Raw genomic sequence first — 16743 nt, 5'->3', positions numbered from 1 at the left:
TCGCGTGAGACCACCTTTTTAAATCCACCTTGATATGTACTGTAATTAACTTCTATTCGCAAATTACTTTGTCCCATGTTAAATGGAGGTATTAAAACATAAATTTTCATGCGAAGTTGCAAGAAAAAATTCAACAATGCCTATTATGTCACCCTGTTAAGGATGGTACTACGTTCTTTTTTAAGGAAAAATTTCCGAAATCGTTCTTTCGGTGGTTTGACAAGGTTGATTTTTTTGGTTTCTTTGACCAAAATATTGCTATTTACATATAAAAAATAATACGGCATCAAACAATTTATCAGCTGCTTATGAGCATGTGTACACACAAATGTGAGTGTAGGAGTCTTACTGAAATTCAAGTATTGTTGCTTTTCTTTTCTTCGTGAACCGATGAATAAACGTCTCACACCAGTTGGCCTTCCAAAATAATAAACTGAAGTATGGCTTTATGTTTGAAATGATGAAACTGCTGGATATATTTATTTTGCTTGATATGTGTTTTGTATTTTAAATATAAGGGTTGTACATTTGATGTGTGTGTGTGTGTTTAAGGTGTGAGGTTACGTTAATGTGTTGTTTATTCACTATTAATAAATAAAGATTCAAGTTAAAATTTACATTTAACACTTTAAAACTTTAACAAGTTCAATAAAAATTACAACAAAAAATGCAAAGCACGACTTACATGTTTTTTTGGTATACGAATAGAAAAGAACAAGTATTTGCCAGAAGGGCCTATTTATACAAAAAATTGGCTTAAAAATAAACAAAAACAATAAACAAAATGAAGATATGTTGCAAATTGGCTTGGGATATTTCAGCCATTGTACTTCATTGCTGACAGTTGCACCAGCATTTTGCAACAACAGGGTTACCGTCGAGCAAGGTTGCCCTCAAACGACATCCCCACCCCCGTGAACTGACCCAGAGGGGGAGGCTTCACCTTCACCAGCAGAGTCTTCAACGTCTAGTATGGCCAACTTGGAAACAGGACGGCGGTATACACCCACATCTGTGCGCACTTCGGCTGAACGTGCTACACCATCTTTGCCGCGATGGAGCTCGATGACACGCCCTCTTTTCCATTGGCTTCTTGGAAGATCTGGGTCACAAATAAAAACAAGGCAGCCCACGTCCAACGGTTGTGATGGCAAACACCATTTCGTCCTTCTCGTCAGCTCAGGAAGATATTCACGCAGCCATTGATGCCACATGCCGTTCTTTAAGTTCTGCACCACACGCCACTGCTTTCGAAGACACATCAATCTGGGCTCATATGGTGCCGGAGTTTGGGTTGAATTAGTGCACCCAAGCAGAAAATGATTCGGGGTCAATGGTTCCGGGTCTTCGGGAGTCACAGGTAGATGAGTCAAGGGTCTCGAATTGATGATGTTCTCTGCTTCGATTAGAAACGATTGGAGCGTTTCGAGCTTTGGAGCCTGCTCCTTCAACATGATGTACAATGCCTTCTTCACGGACTGCACAAGCCGTTCCCATACGCCGCCTTCACTTGGATTCAACGGAGTGTTGAATATCCATTTGATGCCCAGTGCCGTCAAACCTGAAGAGAGACTATTAGTATCCAAAAACATATCAATACCTTGTAATTCCTTTGCTATGCCAACAAAATTGGTCCCGTTGTCGCTTCTTATGGATACAGGGACACCTCTTCTATTAATGAAGTTGCGGATACACATAAGGCAAGCATCGCTGGATAGGTCTGTGGCAATCTCCAGGTGGATGGCACGGGTTGTAAAGCAGGTAAAAAGAGCAACCCACCTTTTCTCACGTTGACGGCGGATTCCAACACTTACTGGGCCAAAATAATCAAGTCCTGTGTATGTAAAGGCTCGAACGTATGGGGTCACCCTCTCCATCGGTAAGGCAGACATCTGGGGTTGACGTGGCCTGGCTCGACGAAGTTTGCAGGCGGAACAGTGGCTCTGGATGCTATTTAATAGTTGACGCAGTGATGGCACTCAGTACTTTTGACGTATTTCGCTCATAGCAGTGGCAGTGTTGATGTGCAGGAACTTTCTGTGGTAGAATTCAACCAATAACCTGGTGAACCGATGATTTTTCGGCAAAATTATGGGCTGCCTGGCTTCCAGATTCAAAAAGGCAGCATTTTGGATTCTCCCAGACGCACGAATTAAGCCATCTTGGCCAACAAAGGGATTCAACGACAATAATTGGCTGCTTTGGCTCACTGAGTGTTGTTTTTTCAGGTCCTCAAGTTCGTCTTCGTATTGTTGACGTTGCACATGACGGCACAGATAAGACACGGCATTCTCTTCTTCTTCCAGGGACAGATCACACAAGAACAACGCCTCACCTTTGATTTTACGCCTCATGTTTTGCACATACCGGAACACCCATGCCATAGCCCGTTTCAGCCTTCTGTAATTTGTGGTGTGCGCCGAATAATGGCACTACAGCGCCACCTGGTTGTGACTTGCCTTACTCCAGCGACACCTACTGGCTATGGTTGGCCCTCATCAAGGAGAGGGAGACAACCAGCTGACACCAACCTGTTATTATGGCTGCCCCCATATGTTTTGTTGGTGCCGGCTGGAAGACCAACTTCATGATGGAGACCAACCAAAGCCAAGCTGGCTAGAGTCCCCAAGATGAAGCGTTCTTTTTGGATTTGGACAGCGAAGCTACCGGAGGTGGAGTGAAAGCCCAAGAATAAAAAAAAATAAAAAGACAGAGAAACCGCGGTGAAATAGTGTTTTTTTTATTTAATAATCTTGCCTGGGCTACCAAACAAGCAAAGTAAAATGTAATGAACTTAAAGCTAAATAGAATGGCAATAATCTACAAACAAAGACAGCTAAATCTACAAGGAAATTGTTAAATGATTGTGAATTTGAAATAAAAGAAACTGAAATGAAAGAAATCTAATAATTAAAAAAATTTTGTAAATCTAAAGGCAAATTGAACGAACATTAAGAGAAGAAAAAGAAGACATTTAAAACCTGAAACAAAAAGATTTAAAAATCTGAAAAGGAAATATTGAGAAAAAGTATTGAAAAACTCTGAAATTCGTGAGAAAAATGAAATAACTAAAAATTATTAAAAATTGTTTTAAATTGCAAAAGAAAACCTGCAAAGAAACGTTGAAAACCTGAAAAGAAAGTAATCCCTGAAAATAAAAAGGGGGGAAAGATTAACCTGAAAAGAAAATAAAGTTACCTGCAAAGAATAAAATAAAAGAAAATCAATAAATACTCACCCAGACATAAACTCCACCTCCACTGTCCCAACGTTGGAATATCAGCCAGTCAGGCGATAGCAACACGGCGTTGGTCAGCCGACAACGCCCAAGGTACCCACTTTCGAATCCCATTTCCATACTTGAAACAAGACAATACGATTGACGTGCACGGACGGACAGACAGATACTGGACCACATACTCTTAAAATAAAGGTTTAATATAAAAGAAAAGCAGTAATTAATTAAGGTTTGAGACAGAACAGACATCAGGTTCTTATTTAAAACATCGCCAGAACTTAGGAGGCGAACTTTCAGTGTTAGGATGAGCTCACCCTAGGCCAGGAAGTATTTTACATAGAGACACTTACGAGCCATTGCTCCCACATTGATGTCCGCTCTGTAGAGGCACGACCCCAGTAAATCCTGCAAGAACATAACTTTTATTTAAAGAAATAGCTACATAAGACTATACCCACATGATACTTACCATTATCAGACGGACGGACAGGAAATAGGGTAAACGGCAAGCAGGGTTGACGACGCTCCAAGGCAAGCACCGAAGCTAGACGAAACCAGCTTCAACATTAATAGCCATCCATAGGCCAGATCCGAGGAAGACTCGATGACCCATATTCCTGGAAGAAGAAGCAAGAATTAAATTATTGTTAAACTGAGAAATTTTCCTTTTATTTTTCCGGCATCCATTTCGAATTATGAATTTAAAACATGAAATTTTGAATTAACTCATTCTTTTAAATTGAATTTCAGAATTGCTTTATTTGGTTTTCCTCTTTGTTTTTTTTTATTTGCGCTTACCTATTTAATCATAGTTATAAATTTGTTAGATTCTAGTTACAGCAGAAATGCAATAAAGCCAAAACTTGAAGTTTATAACGTTATTTCGAAGTATTTCCTGTTCTAATTATTTAATGAATATGGAAGGCTAAAAAGCAGGTAAGAAAAAGGGTAGCTCAAACTTACCGGTCCAGGACAAACAGGTGTATTTGGGGTGTCCTCATAGATTATGACGCAAGAGGGCACCATGGTGGGGAGGGTGCGTCCTGACACCAGCTGAATGCTAAGTGGTGTCAACATGGTAGTGTGTGTCTGTCTAGTATTGTTCATGGTTGTTGTGTAGGTATCAGTGTCCCTCCATCAGCTGGTTGATTTTTGTTTTTTGTCACCTGCTTTGGAGGAGGTGAACTGGCAAGAACCGCGCCCTTTTCGACTGAGCCACAGCCGGTGCTCGAACGCCAGCAGCCAGCGCCCGTCAGTTCATTTCCTCCCCTCCAAGCAAAGCAGGGTTCCTTCGGGAGCACGACAAGAATGGCGCCCGCAACATGGGGCCCGAGAATTCGGGTGACCGTTTCATTTTTTATATAGTGGCTGTTACGATGTGTCCTTTGTGAGTGTACTTGTGTGTCTCGACAGTTAATGTTTTAATACAACATTGGTCGCAAGCCCCAAGGAAAGCGAAGGATATAATTGTGACAGAGTTTCCTGCCCATTGCTTATGTGCGACACTGAGTCTGTAGTAGGCAGTATGTATGGATGGCCTTCGACATAGCCTTGTGGCCATAGGGATGGAACAGGAAACATCCATTTCATTCAATAGCACTTCAATAGCCCAATTTGTGTTGGCCAGTCCTCTCTTCAGGACAATAGACCGTCTCTCCTGTTGAGTCCGGCAAGTAGGGACGTTGTTCCACGCCGATTAGCCGACAGGCTGGTTTGTTGGCAAACACAAACCCAGTCTTTTCAATTTCCTGATACCGAGATTTTAACCTATAAGAAGAAGACAGATTCAGAATTTATTTGGAGATTTCTGTTTTATGTTTGTTTGCACATACTACCATGTTTTTTTGTTTGTCCTGGATGATATGAGGTGGAGCTACCATTTTTCTTTATAAATTGAATTGTTGTTAGTAACACATAGTTTTTGCAGGATCTGGTAATCCGATTACCTGTAGGAATTTAAAGAAGCAGAGAATTTATTTAATTGTAATTTTTGAAGTAACATTTAGGATTAGATGGTGGATACAAGAGCGAATAGTTATTCGAGCGCAACTACTCTTGCAAACGGTGAAGCGATGGCAACAACAACAACCATAACCACGACGGTCCCGTCAGCAACGGTGTCAACCACAACAGCCATGGCTCCCATGATAGTAACTTCCGCGGTGGCGACTCCAGCTCCATCCGAAACGAACACCTCTGGCTCTTCTTTGGGTCAGTCAACTCCTGAAACACCGAATTTCAGCAGCATAACAGCGCGAACAATCCAGCGGGAACGACGAGAACAGGGAGACCAAGCAGGAACTGGTCAAGAGCACGCCACTGTGGGTCAAGAGAGCCAAGCAGACGCGCAGCTCAACGCAATTATAAACTCGGCAATTGGTGTTGGGCAGATGGAGCTTGTAAGGCTTTTGGATGAAAGGCTGCGGTTGTTAGTTCCGCAGTTGGTCCATCAAACATTGGAAGGAACCCGAGGTCCTACCATGCAGGGTTTTGACCAGCGAGCGAACCGAGAAATACAGGCGAGTGATCAACAACCAATCGGACTGGCGGCAACGCAGTTAGTCCACACAGAAAGACCGCATCTACCACCTGTAGGTCATGCAAGGCAAGCCTGTCAGATAACGCCACATCCACAAAGCGTCCAGCCAGGGCAACAACGCCAATATGGCACAGCGGCAGAAAGTCAATGGCCAGTGTTTTCAGCTCACCAGCGAGGACAACCAGCAGCTGAAATGGAATATGGTGGAGATTACCGGTATAGCCAGCCACCAATCCAGTCACATCCAGCAGCAGCTCATATGTCTCCCGGTCGATTCCAAGCACCTGAGTATCCACACGCGCCAAGGCGCGCAAGCCCCAGGAAAGTGGACATAGAGAAATGGAGGCTGAAGTTCGATGGAAAATCGATAACGGCCGAAGATTTTATGTTCCGGCTCGAGCAGCTCCGTCAAGATTTTGCATGTGATTGGGATGAAGTGCTGGTAAAGTTTCCCCAGCTCTTGGATGGCCCTGCTGAAGACTGGTACTGGATGCAGCGAAGACTAGGACGCATCAATAGCTTCCCTGATTTGAAAGAGGCCTTTCTCAGCCAGTTCCGCAAATTCGAAAGCGATTTTGACGTGCAGCGGAAAATGATGGATCGTCGACAGGCACCGCATGAGTCGTTCGAAGATTTTTACAACGCCGTGCTACGATTGCGGAACCAGCAGCGAGAGCCTCTACAAGAGCAAATGCTGGTAGAAATGATGAAGGGGAATCTGAAATCATCATTAGCAGCCCTGGTTTTCCCTATACGCATGTTTGGCCTACAACATTTTAGAGAGGAATGCCGCAAAGCAGAGCTTCTGCTAACTAACCAAAGGCAGGCGGCCATGGCGCATCGGCAACAGTTTGCTCCTCGAGTGAGTGAGTTAGAATATGAAGAAAGAGACGCTGAGCTTGAGGTGGAAGCTATATCAAGGCAAAACAATTATATCTGCTGGAATTGCAGAGAAAAGGGCCACGGTTTCATGGATTGCAGATCAACCACAAGGAGTTTGTTTTGCTATGGTTGTGGTTTGGAGAATGTGGTAAAACCAAACTGTCCTAGGTGCAAGGGAAACCGACAGACGGGCACGACGAAGGGGGAGACGCGCCCGCACTTTGCGAACCCCTAGTAGTTAATGTCTCCTCCGAATTGCAAGAGGAGAGCGTCAAAATAACTATTTTAAGTAGGAATAAGGATATCATCGATTTAGATGAGGGTGAAGGTGAAAATAGTTTAAGCAATGAAGTAAATAATGAATTCAAGAATAGTTGTAAGATTAGAGAATTAAAACCTTGGAGTAGTAGAATGGAGGAGTATCAAAAAGCTCGAAATAGAATCTTTAGCATACCCGAAAGCCGGAAGATTAGCAAGAAAGTCGAAAGGGCAAGAAACAGATACTTAGACCGAAAAAGGCTTAGGAAGGAAATAGCGGCAGCCCGATTGTATGAGGGGGAAGACACCAGGCTATACATGCGTATTAAGATTGGCGATGAGGAAGTTGAGGGGCTCTTGGACAGCGGAGCCACAGTTAGTTGCTTGGGCAAAGATTGTCTAGGTAGAGTAGAAAGAGCTGGAGTTCCAATCTACGCGTATAGCGCCGCAGTTCACACGGCAGACGGTACACCCTTAGAGGTACTGGGCCGGATTAGGCTGAAGGTTAGAGTTAAGAAATTAGAAAAGGAAATTGATTTCTTTTTAGTCCCTGCTTTGAGTAAAGCCTTGTATTTGGGTGTCGACTTTATGAAGGCCTTCAATCTTTTGGCTAGTGTGGAAAGTCTTTCTCTTGGTGACGAAGAAGAGGAAGACACAAATGATCCATCCCGTCATCGTCTTAGCGTTGAGGAGGACAGAAGGCTCGCCGATATCATTAGCCTTTTTCCATCTTTTGAGGTTCGGGGCTTAGGCAAGACGTCCCTAGAAATGCATACCATTGACACGGCAGATGCGGAACCAGTGAAGCAAAGGCACTACCCCGTTTCTCCAGCTGTGCAACGCTTAATGTTTGCCGAGCTGGACAGAATGCTTGACATGGGGGTCATTGAGCCTAGCCAAAGTCCGTGGAATAATCCTGTAACCTTGGTCCGAAAGGGCGTCAAGAACAGATTATGCCTGGATGCGCGAAAGCTCAATGTCCTCACTGTCAAGGATGCTTATCCGCTCCCAAACATTGAGGGATTGCTTAGCCGGCTTGGGGATACACATTTTATATCGAGTGTGGACCTGAAGGATGCCTTCTGGCAAATCCCACTCGATATAAAGAGCCGAGAGAAAACTGCCTTTACGGTTCCCGGAAGACCCTTATACCATTTTACAGTCATGCCTTTTGGGCTGTGCAACGCAGCCCAGAGGCTATGCCGGTTGATGGATAAGGTGATTCCAGCGCATCTCCGTGAAAGGGTATTCGTTTATTTGGACGACTTGCTGATAGTCGCCCCCGACTTTGAAACTCATCTAGTCCTTCTCCGGCAAGTCGCGGATTTGTTGACGAACGCCGGCCTGACCATAAACGTCGCAAAGTCGAAGTTTTGCTTTCGGGAGTTGCGCTACCTTGGGTACATTGTGGGTGAAGGCAAATTAAGACCGGACCCAGGAAAAATTTCGGCGATTATGGATTTTGATTACCCCAAGAGCGCCAAACAGGTGCGAAGTTTCACCGGTATGACCGGATGGTACCGCAGGTTCATTGCGGACTACGCTACAATCGCAGAGCCGATATTTAACACCCTGAAGAAAGGCAAGACATTTGAGTTTGGTGACGCAGCCAAAGTGGCTTTTTGCCGATTAAAGGAAGCCCTAACGAAAAGCCCAGTATTAAAGCACCCGGATTTTGACAAACACTTTTACATACAATGTGACGCCTCGGATGTTGGCGTAGGCGGGGTGTTGTTCCAGAAGGATGAAGAGGGTGGAGAACATCCGATCGCATACGTGTCCAAAAAGCTGACTTCGGCCCAAAGAAACTACTCCGTTACGGAGCGAGAGTGCCTGGCAGTAGTGGTGGCTCTTAAGAAGTTCAGGCCCTATGTCGAACTTATGCCCTTTACAGTAATAACAGACCATTCCTCCTTGAAGTGGCTAATGTCCAATAAGGAGTTGAGTGGACGATTGGCTCGGTGGAGTTTACTGCTTCAAGGGCATAGCTTCGACATAGAGCATAGACGTGGGAGTCAAAATGTAGTGCCAGACACTCTCTCAAGGTACAACATGGACGAGCTGGAGTTCAGCAGTGCAGTGGATTTGGAAGCACCTGAGTTCAAGGCTGACAATTACTTGGAGAAAATTCGCGTAATAGAGGAAAACGGAGAAGCCTTCCCAGACTTAAGAGTGAAAGAGGGTCGGATTTACAAAAGGACAATTCCGGTGGCGGTAGACTTGCCGTCCGAGGAGTTTGCTTGGAAACTTTGGGTGCCCGAAGAATTGACAACCGAGACCATTACTAAGGCCCACAACCCGCCTTCTTCAGCGCATGGAGGATTCCACAAGACGCTGAAGCGGTTGAAACAGTTATATTATTGGCCAAATATGAGTGCCCAAGTCAGAGCCTACATACAAAGATGTCACACCTGCAAGGAGTCAAAGCCTAACTACCAGAACATGCAACAGCCTATAGGTGAAGAGGTGAAGATCGATCGGCCTTTCCAGAAGATCTATGTCGATTTCCTGGGCCCATATGTCCGATCTAAATCGGGGAATTCATTTATATTTATTGTCTTAGATCACCTATCGAAGTATGTGCTCCTAAAGCCCATGGCGAAAGCTACATCTCGCAACGTCATCAAGTTCTTAACAGGAGAGGTTTTTCATAAGTTCGGGGTGCCCGAGACACTTATGTCCGATAACGGGAAACAGTTCACCGGAAATGATTTTTCTACATTCCTTGACGCCTTCGGCGTGAGACATTTCAAGACTGGTTTGTACTCGCCCCAAGCTAATGCTTCAGAGCGAGTCAACCAGTCCATCTTGGCGGCAATAAGATCCTATTTAAAAGATGACCAACGCGACTGGGACCAGAACCTGACGGCTATCGAATGCGCGCTTCGGTCATCTGTACACGCTTCCACCGGAATGACACCCTACTTTGCTTTGTTCGGGACTAATATGGTGACACACGGAAGTGTCTACAGATTGGCTCGCCAGCTGGACGCACTGAAAGACCCAGAATATACGGCTTTACCCAAAGCTACGCAGTTAGAGTTAATCAGGGAACAGCTCAGGAAGAACATGGCAAAGAGCTATCTAGGTAGGGCCAAGAAGTACAACACGAGAGCCAGAGTAGTTAAATTTTTCCCCGGCCAAGAAGTTTATCGCCGAAACCACCAGTTAAGCGATTTCAGCAAGAATATTAATGCGAAGCTGAACAGAAAATACTTGAAGTGCAGAATAGTGCGCTCAATAGGAAGATGCCTTTATGAGATAGAGGATACTAGGGGTAAACTAATTGGCGTTTATCACGCCAAGGACCTAAAACAATAGAACACCTTTTTTTAAGTGAGGAACAGGAGGTCTGGAAGCCCAAGACCCATCCGCGAGATTTCACCTAACACCTGCCACCAGAGCAGTCTTCAGAGATTCCAAAACAAGATTACGACGGGAAGCTCCCCGCTGTCTGACTCGAGCGGGAATGTATACATTTATGGGATAAGACAAGTATGTCTGTCGTTGGCGCAAGGTTCAGCTCATCTCGCTAAACATCGCATTGCTGCTGATGCTTAAGTATCCGTCTGGACTATGCCACGGGATCGTGAGCTGTGATAAACAAGGCCTCGGAGCTATCGGTATGTATCGAAGCTGAGTCAGAGAGGGGGGAGAACAAGTATCAAGATTCACCGCGGTGTATCTGATGGGTTATCGTATCCGGTATCGGTGGCTCTGGATATTGTTCTGGTTGGTGGTGGTCGGTTTCATCTTTTGGATGTGTGCACGAAGAGATATAAGACCTGAATAAAATCCTACGTTTAAGAGGTTTTGAAAGTTTGAAGTTTATAACGTCAAAAAAAAAAAAGAAAAAAAAAAAAAGAACAACTGAAAACCCGGTTTTCAAAAACTGAACTGATCACTCTAGTTTTTACACTCGAAACTTTGTAAGACTATTGCTTTGCCCCATAAATTTGTCTTTAGGTCAGGCAATATGTTTCACCTACTGCCAGAAGTAGGAAAGGCAGTGAGTGTTCCTTTTTCTGCTTTTCTAGTTGGTGCTTTGTACAGATTGTTCAAATTTAATTTATTTATTTCTTCATTTTTTTATGCAAAATCAATTTTGCTGTCGCTTTCTGCCCAAGGGCCCTTATAGTAGGTTGTTTAAGTTGGCATGGAGGATATACTTTCCTCAGTGTACAACACACTGCTACGACAGCAATATACATTTTCCCTTCTGTTTGGTTCTCCGTTCCGCATTCAAGTGGAAATTGAGAAAAATGTGAGAGGAAAACCGTTCATCTATTTTTTTTTTGGGTATTAATGATATTTTAAGGCAGTTTCAACTTTTCGCATTCAAGAAAACCGCAGTGGATGTTTGCGATCTTTGCAAAAACATCACTACTGCCCATTATTAGATGACTTTCTATTGCTGTGGTAACTAAAGGGAGTTACATGGCATCCGCGGGGCTACTGCGTACTTATGCGGGAGTATCAGGAAATATTGAAGTAGATTGGTTTGTATTGTGTGAGTAACACAACCAATGCACGCCCGCATCTGACGGATTCAGTTAACCAACTCTCAGCTTGGAACGTGTTTCAATGCGCAAAGCATATGATTTAAATAGTTTAGTGTTGACAAATAATTTTGAAGCACGTAAATTAGGAAAATTCTTTCACTGAAATACTATTACATTGTTGACAATTTCCATTGAAATTAATTTTGGAAATTACAAAGTTAAACTAATGTTTAGAAATTCGTGCACAGCAGAAAGCGCTTGTTATGTAACTCAACCAAAAGAACGCATTCGAGCGAATAAGTTCGCATAGGTACACATACGTGCTGCGCGAGCTATGTAATTCCACCTTCACGGGTTTCTCGGAGTGTAGTGCGACTAGGACCTATGTGGGATGACGTGGACTTACCTGGGGGCTTCCACGAGCCAACTCTATCCATTCGTCCAGCATCTGTATGGTATGCTGCCGCCTCGGTTGACATGCCAGAGCTGTGGTGTGTGAGGAACCTAAAATCAAGACGATATTTTTAGTACAAGGCCGCTATAGGTTAGGGTTGGAACGAATACTCACCTGTTTGATCCCATACCGCTTCCATTGGTTCCTTCGGGCTCCTCTCCGGCTAACTAGTCCCCATCTAGGCTGAAATTAAACAACAAGAGAAAAGGTTATTGACCTTCGGCTAAGACGAGAAGTTGCGATAGAATGTTGTTTAAGTTGTTTTGGAGATATTCTCCCGCGATTGAAGCAAATTAGTTTTTAGCGCATTTGGGTGTTTTGTTTGCGTTGGGGCCATAAGTCACATTGAGTGTAGTTGGATCTTTGTCTTAAGGTATTTGGCGTTAGGCTGATAGCACACTATATGTAATTGGCTGTCCACCTCGTTATATTGAATTTGATGAAGTTGCACACAGTCGGATGAGGGCAGACTCCAGATTGTGTTGGGGGCACAATTTACGATTTAACCAGCTTTTCCACAACTTTGGATTATTTTTACGCCTCAACGCTTTAGATTTGGGATACGAAGAGGACATGAAGTGTGATAGCAGTTTTAGTTTGCACTGGCACTGTTAATTGTTTGGATTCTACAGTCAGACACGGTTTTAGTTGATCGCCTGGGTTTCCCTCCCAGTTACATGGGAAGAAGAATAAGCACACAGTATGTTTTATTTCCTTTTCAACTCACGTTTAACCATTTTTCTGTTTGCTTAGTTCGCTTATACAGAGGGGTTTCCTTCCCGCCCCCCACCTCCATTGAGAATTTAACCGGTCTTACGCATACACTAATAAGATCACCGTAACACCATACGATCATTGTGATAGTACACCCGTTTTCATAATTTCATACGTAGACGAATATACCCAAGCGGTGCCAGGAACCGTTTTTTTTGTGGACACGTTGGCGTTGGCTTCAATTTTTTTTTTTTTTTGAGGTTACACGTGGTGGCCAGTTTTTTTACTTACGTCTAGTGTGCACTTTGACTGCCTTTTTATTTTGGTTCTACTCGGGTTTTTTTTTTCCTTTTTGTATGGCACATTTAGGGGAATGGGCCCATTCATGTAAAAACACTCACACACACGCACATAGCATTTCTTTATGCAAATTACAAATAGGAAATTTTATGTTTTTCCTTTTTTGCACACCGCACGGAGGTGTCAGGAAATGTTAATTTGTTTTTTTTTTAATTTTTCACTATCACTTTCGTTTTCTTGGGGTCACTAAATACTTACCTTTTTCCATTTTAATTTGTGGATCAGCAGCCGGTCCGTGTTGTGTTGGGTTTTTTTTATTTTATTTAATTATGAATGACAGGGGCCAGTCAGTAAAATGAACGGCGTAAATGGGTGCTGCCATTCATAACGTAGCCCGCGCTGTTCACAATGAAAGCGGCAGACGCTTTTTGACAGGCGGCAAATTTGTCGCCATAATGGGGCGTATACACTTTAGGTCATGGGTTCTGGTTATTTAATTTAGAAAACAACGGTTGTAAACGGCATGGGATGCTAGAATTTCATATAAGGAGTCCGAGAAGATGGGTCGGATCATTTTTATTGATGAATACCACCGGAAAGAGATGTTTTGGTTGCTACAGGTGGTTGAACGACAGTTCCGTGCGATTTTCCTTTTCGATAGCGCCGTAAAGGTAGGGATTGCAATGCTTAGTCAGGGTAGAGGTTGCAGTTTCAACCCACCGGGATTGTAGATAACAGGAATCCACTGGGAACCGCACTTTTTCCCTCCCATCCGTTGATAGGAATATCGGCAGGATGGTGGGGTTTGTGGTGTGCGCCGAATAATGGCACTACAGCGCCACCTGGTTGTAACTTGCCTTACTCCAGCGACACCTACTGGCTATGGTTGGCCCTCATCAAGGAGAGGGAGACAACCAGCTGACACCAACCTGTTATTATGGCTGCCCCCATATGTTTTGTTGGTGCCGGCTGGAAGACCAACTTCATGATGGAGACCAACCAAAGCCAAGCTGGCTAGAGTCCCCAAGATGAAGCGTTCTTTTTGGATTTGGACAGCGAAGCTACCGGAGGTGGAGTGAAAGCCCAAGAATAAAAAAAAATAAAAAGACAGAGAAACCGCGGTGAAATAGTGTTTTTTTTATTTAATAATCTTGCCTGGGCTACCAAACAAGCAAAGTAAAATGTAATGAACTTAAAGCTAAATAGAATGGCAATAATCTACAAACAAAGACAGCTAAATCTACAAGGAAATTGTTAAATGATTGTGAATTTGAAATAAAAGAAACTGAAATGAAAGAAATCTAATAATTAAAAAAATTTTGTAAATCTAAAGGCAAATTGAACGAACATTAAGAGAAGAAAAAGAAGACATTTAAAACCTGAAACAAAAAGATTTAAAAATCTGAAAAGGAAATATTGAGAAAAAGTATTGAAAAACTCTGAAATTCGTGAGAAAAATGAAATAACTAAAAATTATTAAAAATTGTTTTAAATTGCAAAAGAAAACCTGCAAAGAAACGTTGAAAACCTGAAAAGAAAGTAATCCCTGAAAATAAAAAGGGGGAAAGATTAACCTGAAAAGAAAATAAAGTTACCTGCAAAGAATAAAATAAAAGAAAATCAATAAATACTCACCCAGACATAAACTCCACCTCCACTGTCCCAACGTTGGAATATCAGCCAGTCAGGCGATAGCAACACGGCGTTGGTCAGCCGACAACGCCCAAGGTACCCACTTTCGAATCCCATTTCCATACTTGAAACAAGACAATACGATTGACGTGCACGGACGGACAGACAGATACTGGACCACATACTCTTAAAATAAAGGTTTAATATAAAAGAAAAGCAGTAATTAATTAAGGTTTGAGACAGAACAGACATCAGGTTCTTATTTAAAACATCGCCAGAACTTAGGAGGCGAACTTTCAGTGTTAGGATGAGCTCACCCTAGGCCAGGAAGTATTTTACATAGAGACACTTACGAGCCATTGCTCCCACATTGATGTCCGCTCTGTAGAGGCACGACCCCAGTAAATCCTGCAAGAACATAACTTTTATTTAAAGAAATAGCTACATAAGACTATACCCACATGATACTTACCATTATCAGACGGACGGACAGGAAATAGGGTAAACGGCAAGCAGGGTTGACGACGCTCCAAGGCAAGCACCGAAGCTAGACGAAACCAGCTTCAACATTAATAGCCATCCATAGGCCAGATCCGAGGAAGACTCGATGACCCATATTCCTGGAAGAAGAAGCAAGAATTAAATTATTGTTAAACTGAGAAATTTTCCTTTTATTTTTCCGGCATCCATTTCGAATTATGAATTTAAAACATGAAATTTTGAATTAACTCATTCTTTTAAATTGAATTTCAGAATTGCTTTATTTGGTTTTCCTCTTTGTTTTTTTTTTATTTGCGCTTACCTATTTAATCATAGTTATAAATTTGTTAGATTCTAGTTACAGCAGAAATGCAATAAAGCCAAAACTTGAAGTTTATAACGTTATTTCGAAGTATTTCCTGTTCTAATTATTTAATGAATATGGAAGGCTAAAAAGCAGGTAAGAAAAAGGGTAGCTCAAACTTACCGGTCCAGGACAAACAGGTGTATTTGGGGTGTCCTCATAGATTATGACGCAAGAGGGCACCATGGTGGGGAGGGTGCGTCCTGACACCAGCTGAATGCTAAGTGGTGTCAACATGGTAGTGTGTGTCTGTCTAGTATTGTTCATGGTTGTTGTGTAGGTATCAGTGTCCCTCCATCAGCTGGTTGATTTTTGTTTTTTGTCACCTGCTTTGGAGGAGGTGAACTGGCAAGAACCGCGCCCTTTTCGACTGAGCCACAGCCGGTGCTCGAACGCCAGCAGCCAGCGCCCGTCAGTTCATTTCCTCCCCTCCAAGCAAAGCAGGGTTCCTTCGGGAGCACGACAAATTGGAAAAATTATCAATATTTGGAATGCACCAACATACCTTCTGAGCCACCAGAACTCTGTGCTTGGATCGCAGTTCTGAGCCACTTTCATCCTTTTTCGTTTGATTGTGCACCTCACTCGGCCAATACGATTCCGCCTTCCGCAAAAACGTTGGTCCATTTTTCCAACGTCCTTCGGGTTCATATGGCTTGAACAGTTTTGAGCGAGTTCCTTCGTCTGCAGTGTTCTCGTTACCAGGGCACCACCTCCATTGTTCAATGCTGCTGCCGTCCAATATCTCAGCCACACGATTTGCCACATATTGCTTGTATTTTCGGTGATCTGACCGAATCCACTGTATCACCGTAAAAGAATGTGATCAAAAGAAAACATTATTAACACAGCACGAATGGTTTTTTAATATGGCCTCTTTCATTCGAACGCCCATTACAGCAGCTTGCAATTCCAGTTTTGGTATTGTGTGATACCGTGTCGGGGCACAGCTTGTTTTGCCCATTACAAACATCACTTTAACACCACTGACACTTACCACTCTCCAATATGCCACAACTGCCATAGCCTCTTCGCTTGCATCCACAAAGACATGTAGATCAACATTGCTGCTGCTAAAACCACCGGCGTAACATCTTGGAATCTTAAATTCCACCAATCTCGATAACTGCTCCAACCAGTACTTCCACTGGCTATAAATTTCTGACGGCAATTGCTCGTCCCAACTTACCCCACATTTCCAGACCTTCTGCATTAGCACCTTTGACGTCACCATAAAGTCGCACAGGAATCCGTATGGGTCGTATACGGACATATTTAGGCCGAGCATCTCCCTTTTTGTTGGCACCTTTATAAAATTTAATATATTTTTGTCCACTTTGGCCAAACGCAAATGAAAACAAAAATCATCTGTCTTTGGTG

At 43.2% G+C, this 16743-nt stretch overlaps 1 protein-coding gene across 1 annotated transcript; it reads right to left on the bottom strand.

The window, feature by feature from the left end:
- Positions 1-445: 445 nt before the first annotated feature.
- On the bottom strand, positions 446-15970 carry LOC131994366 (uncharacterized). The gene is made up of 2 exons (XM_059361298.1): positions 15881-15970; positions 446-2400 (listed from the first exon to the last, which is right to left on the bottom strand). Exon 2 carries the CDS (start codon positions 1890-1892, stop codon positions 894-896), a length of 999 nt encoding a protein of 332 aa, XP_059217281.1. The 5' UTR covers positions 1893-2400; positions 15881-15970; the 3' UTR covers positions 446-893.
- Positions 15971-16743: the final 773 nt, after the last annotated feature.

Source organism: Stomoxys calcitrans, chromosome 1, assembly GCF_963082655.1.
Source record: "Stomoxys calcitrans chromosome 1, idStoCalc2.1, whole genome shotgun sequence".
Lineage (NCBI taxonomy): Eukaryota > Metazoa > Arthropoda > Insecta > Diptera > Muscidae > Stomoxys > Stomoxys calcitrans.
The sequence above is the reverse complement of the archived record's forward strand: the minus strand, read 5'-3'. Positions and strand labels throughout refer to the sequence as shown.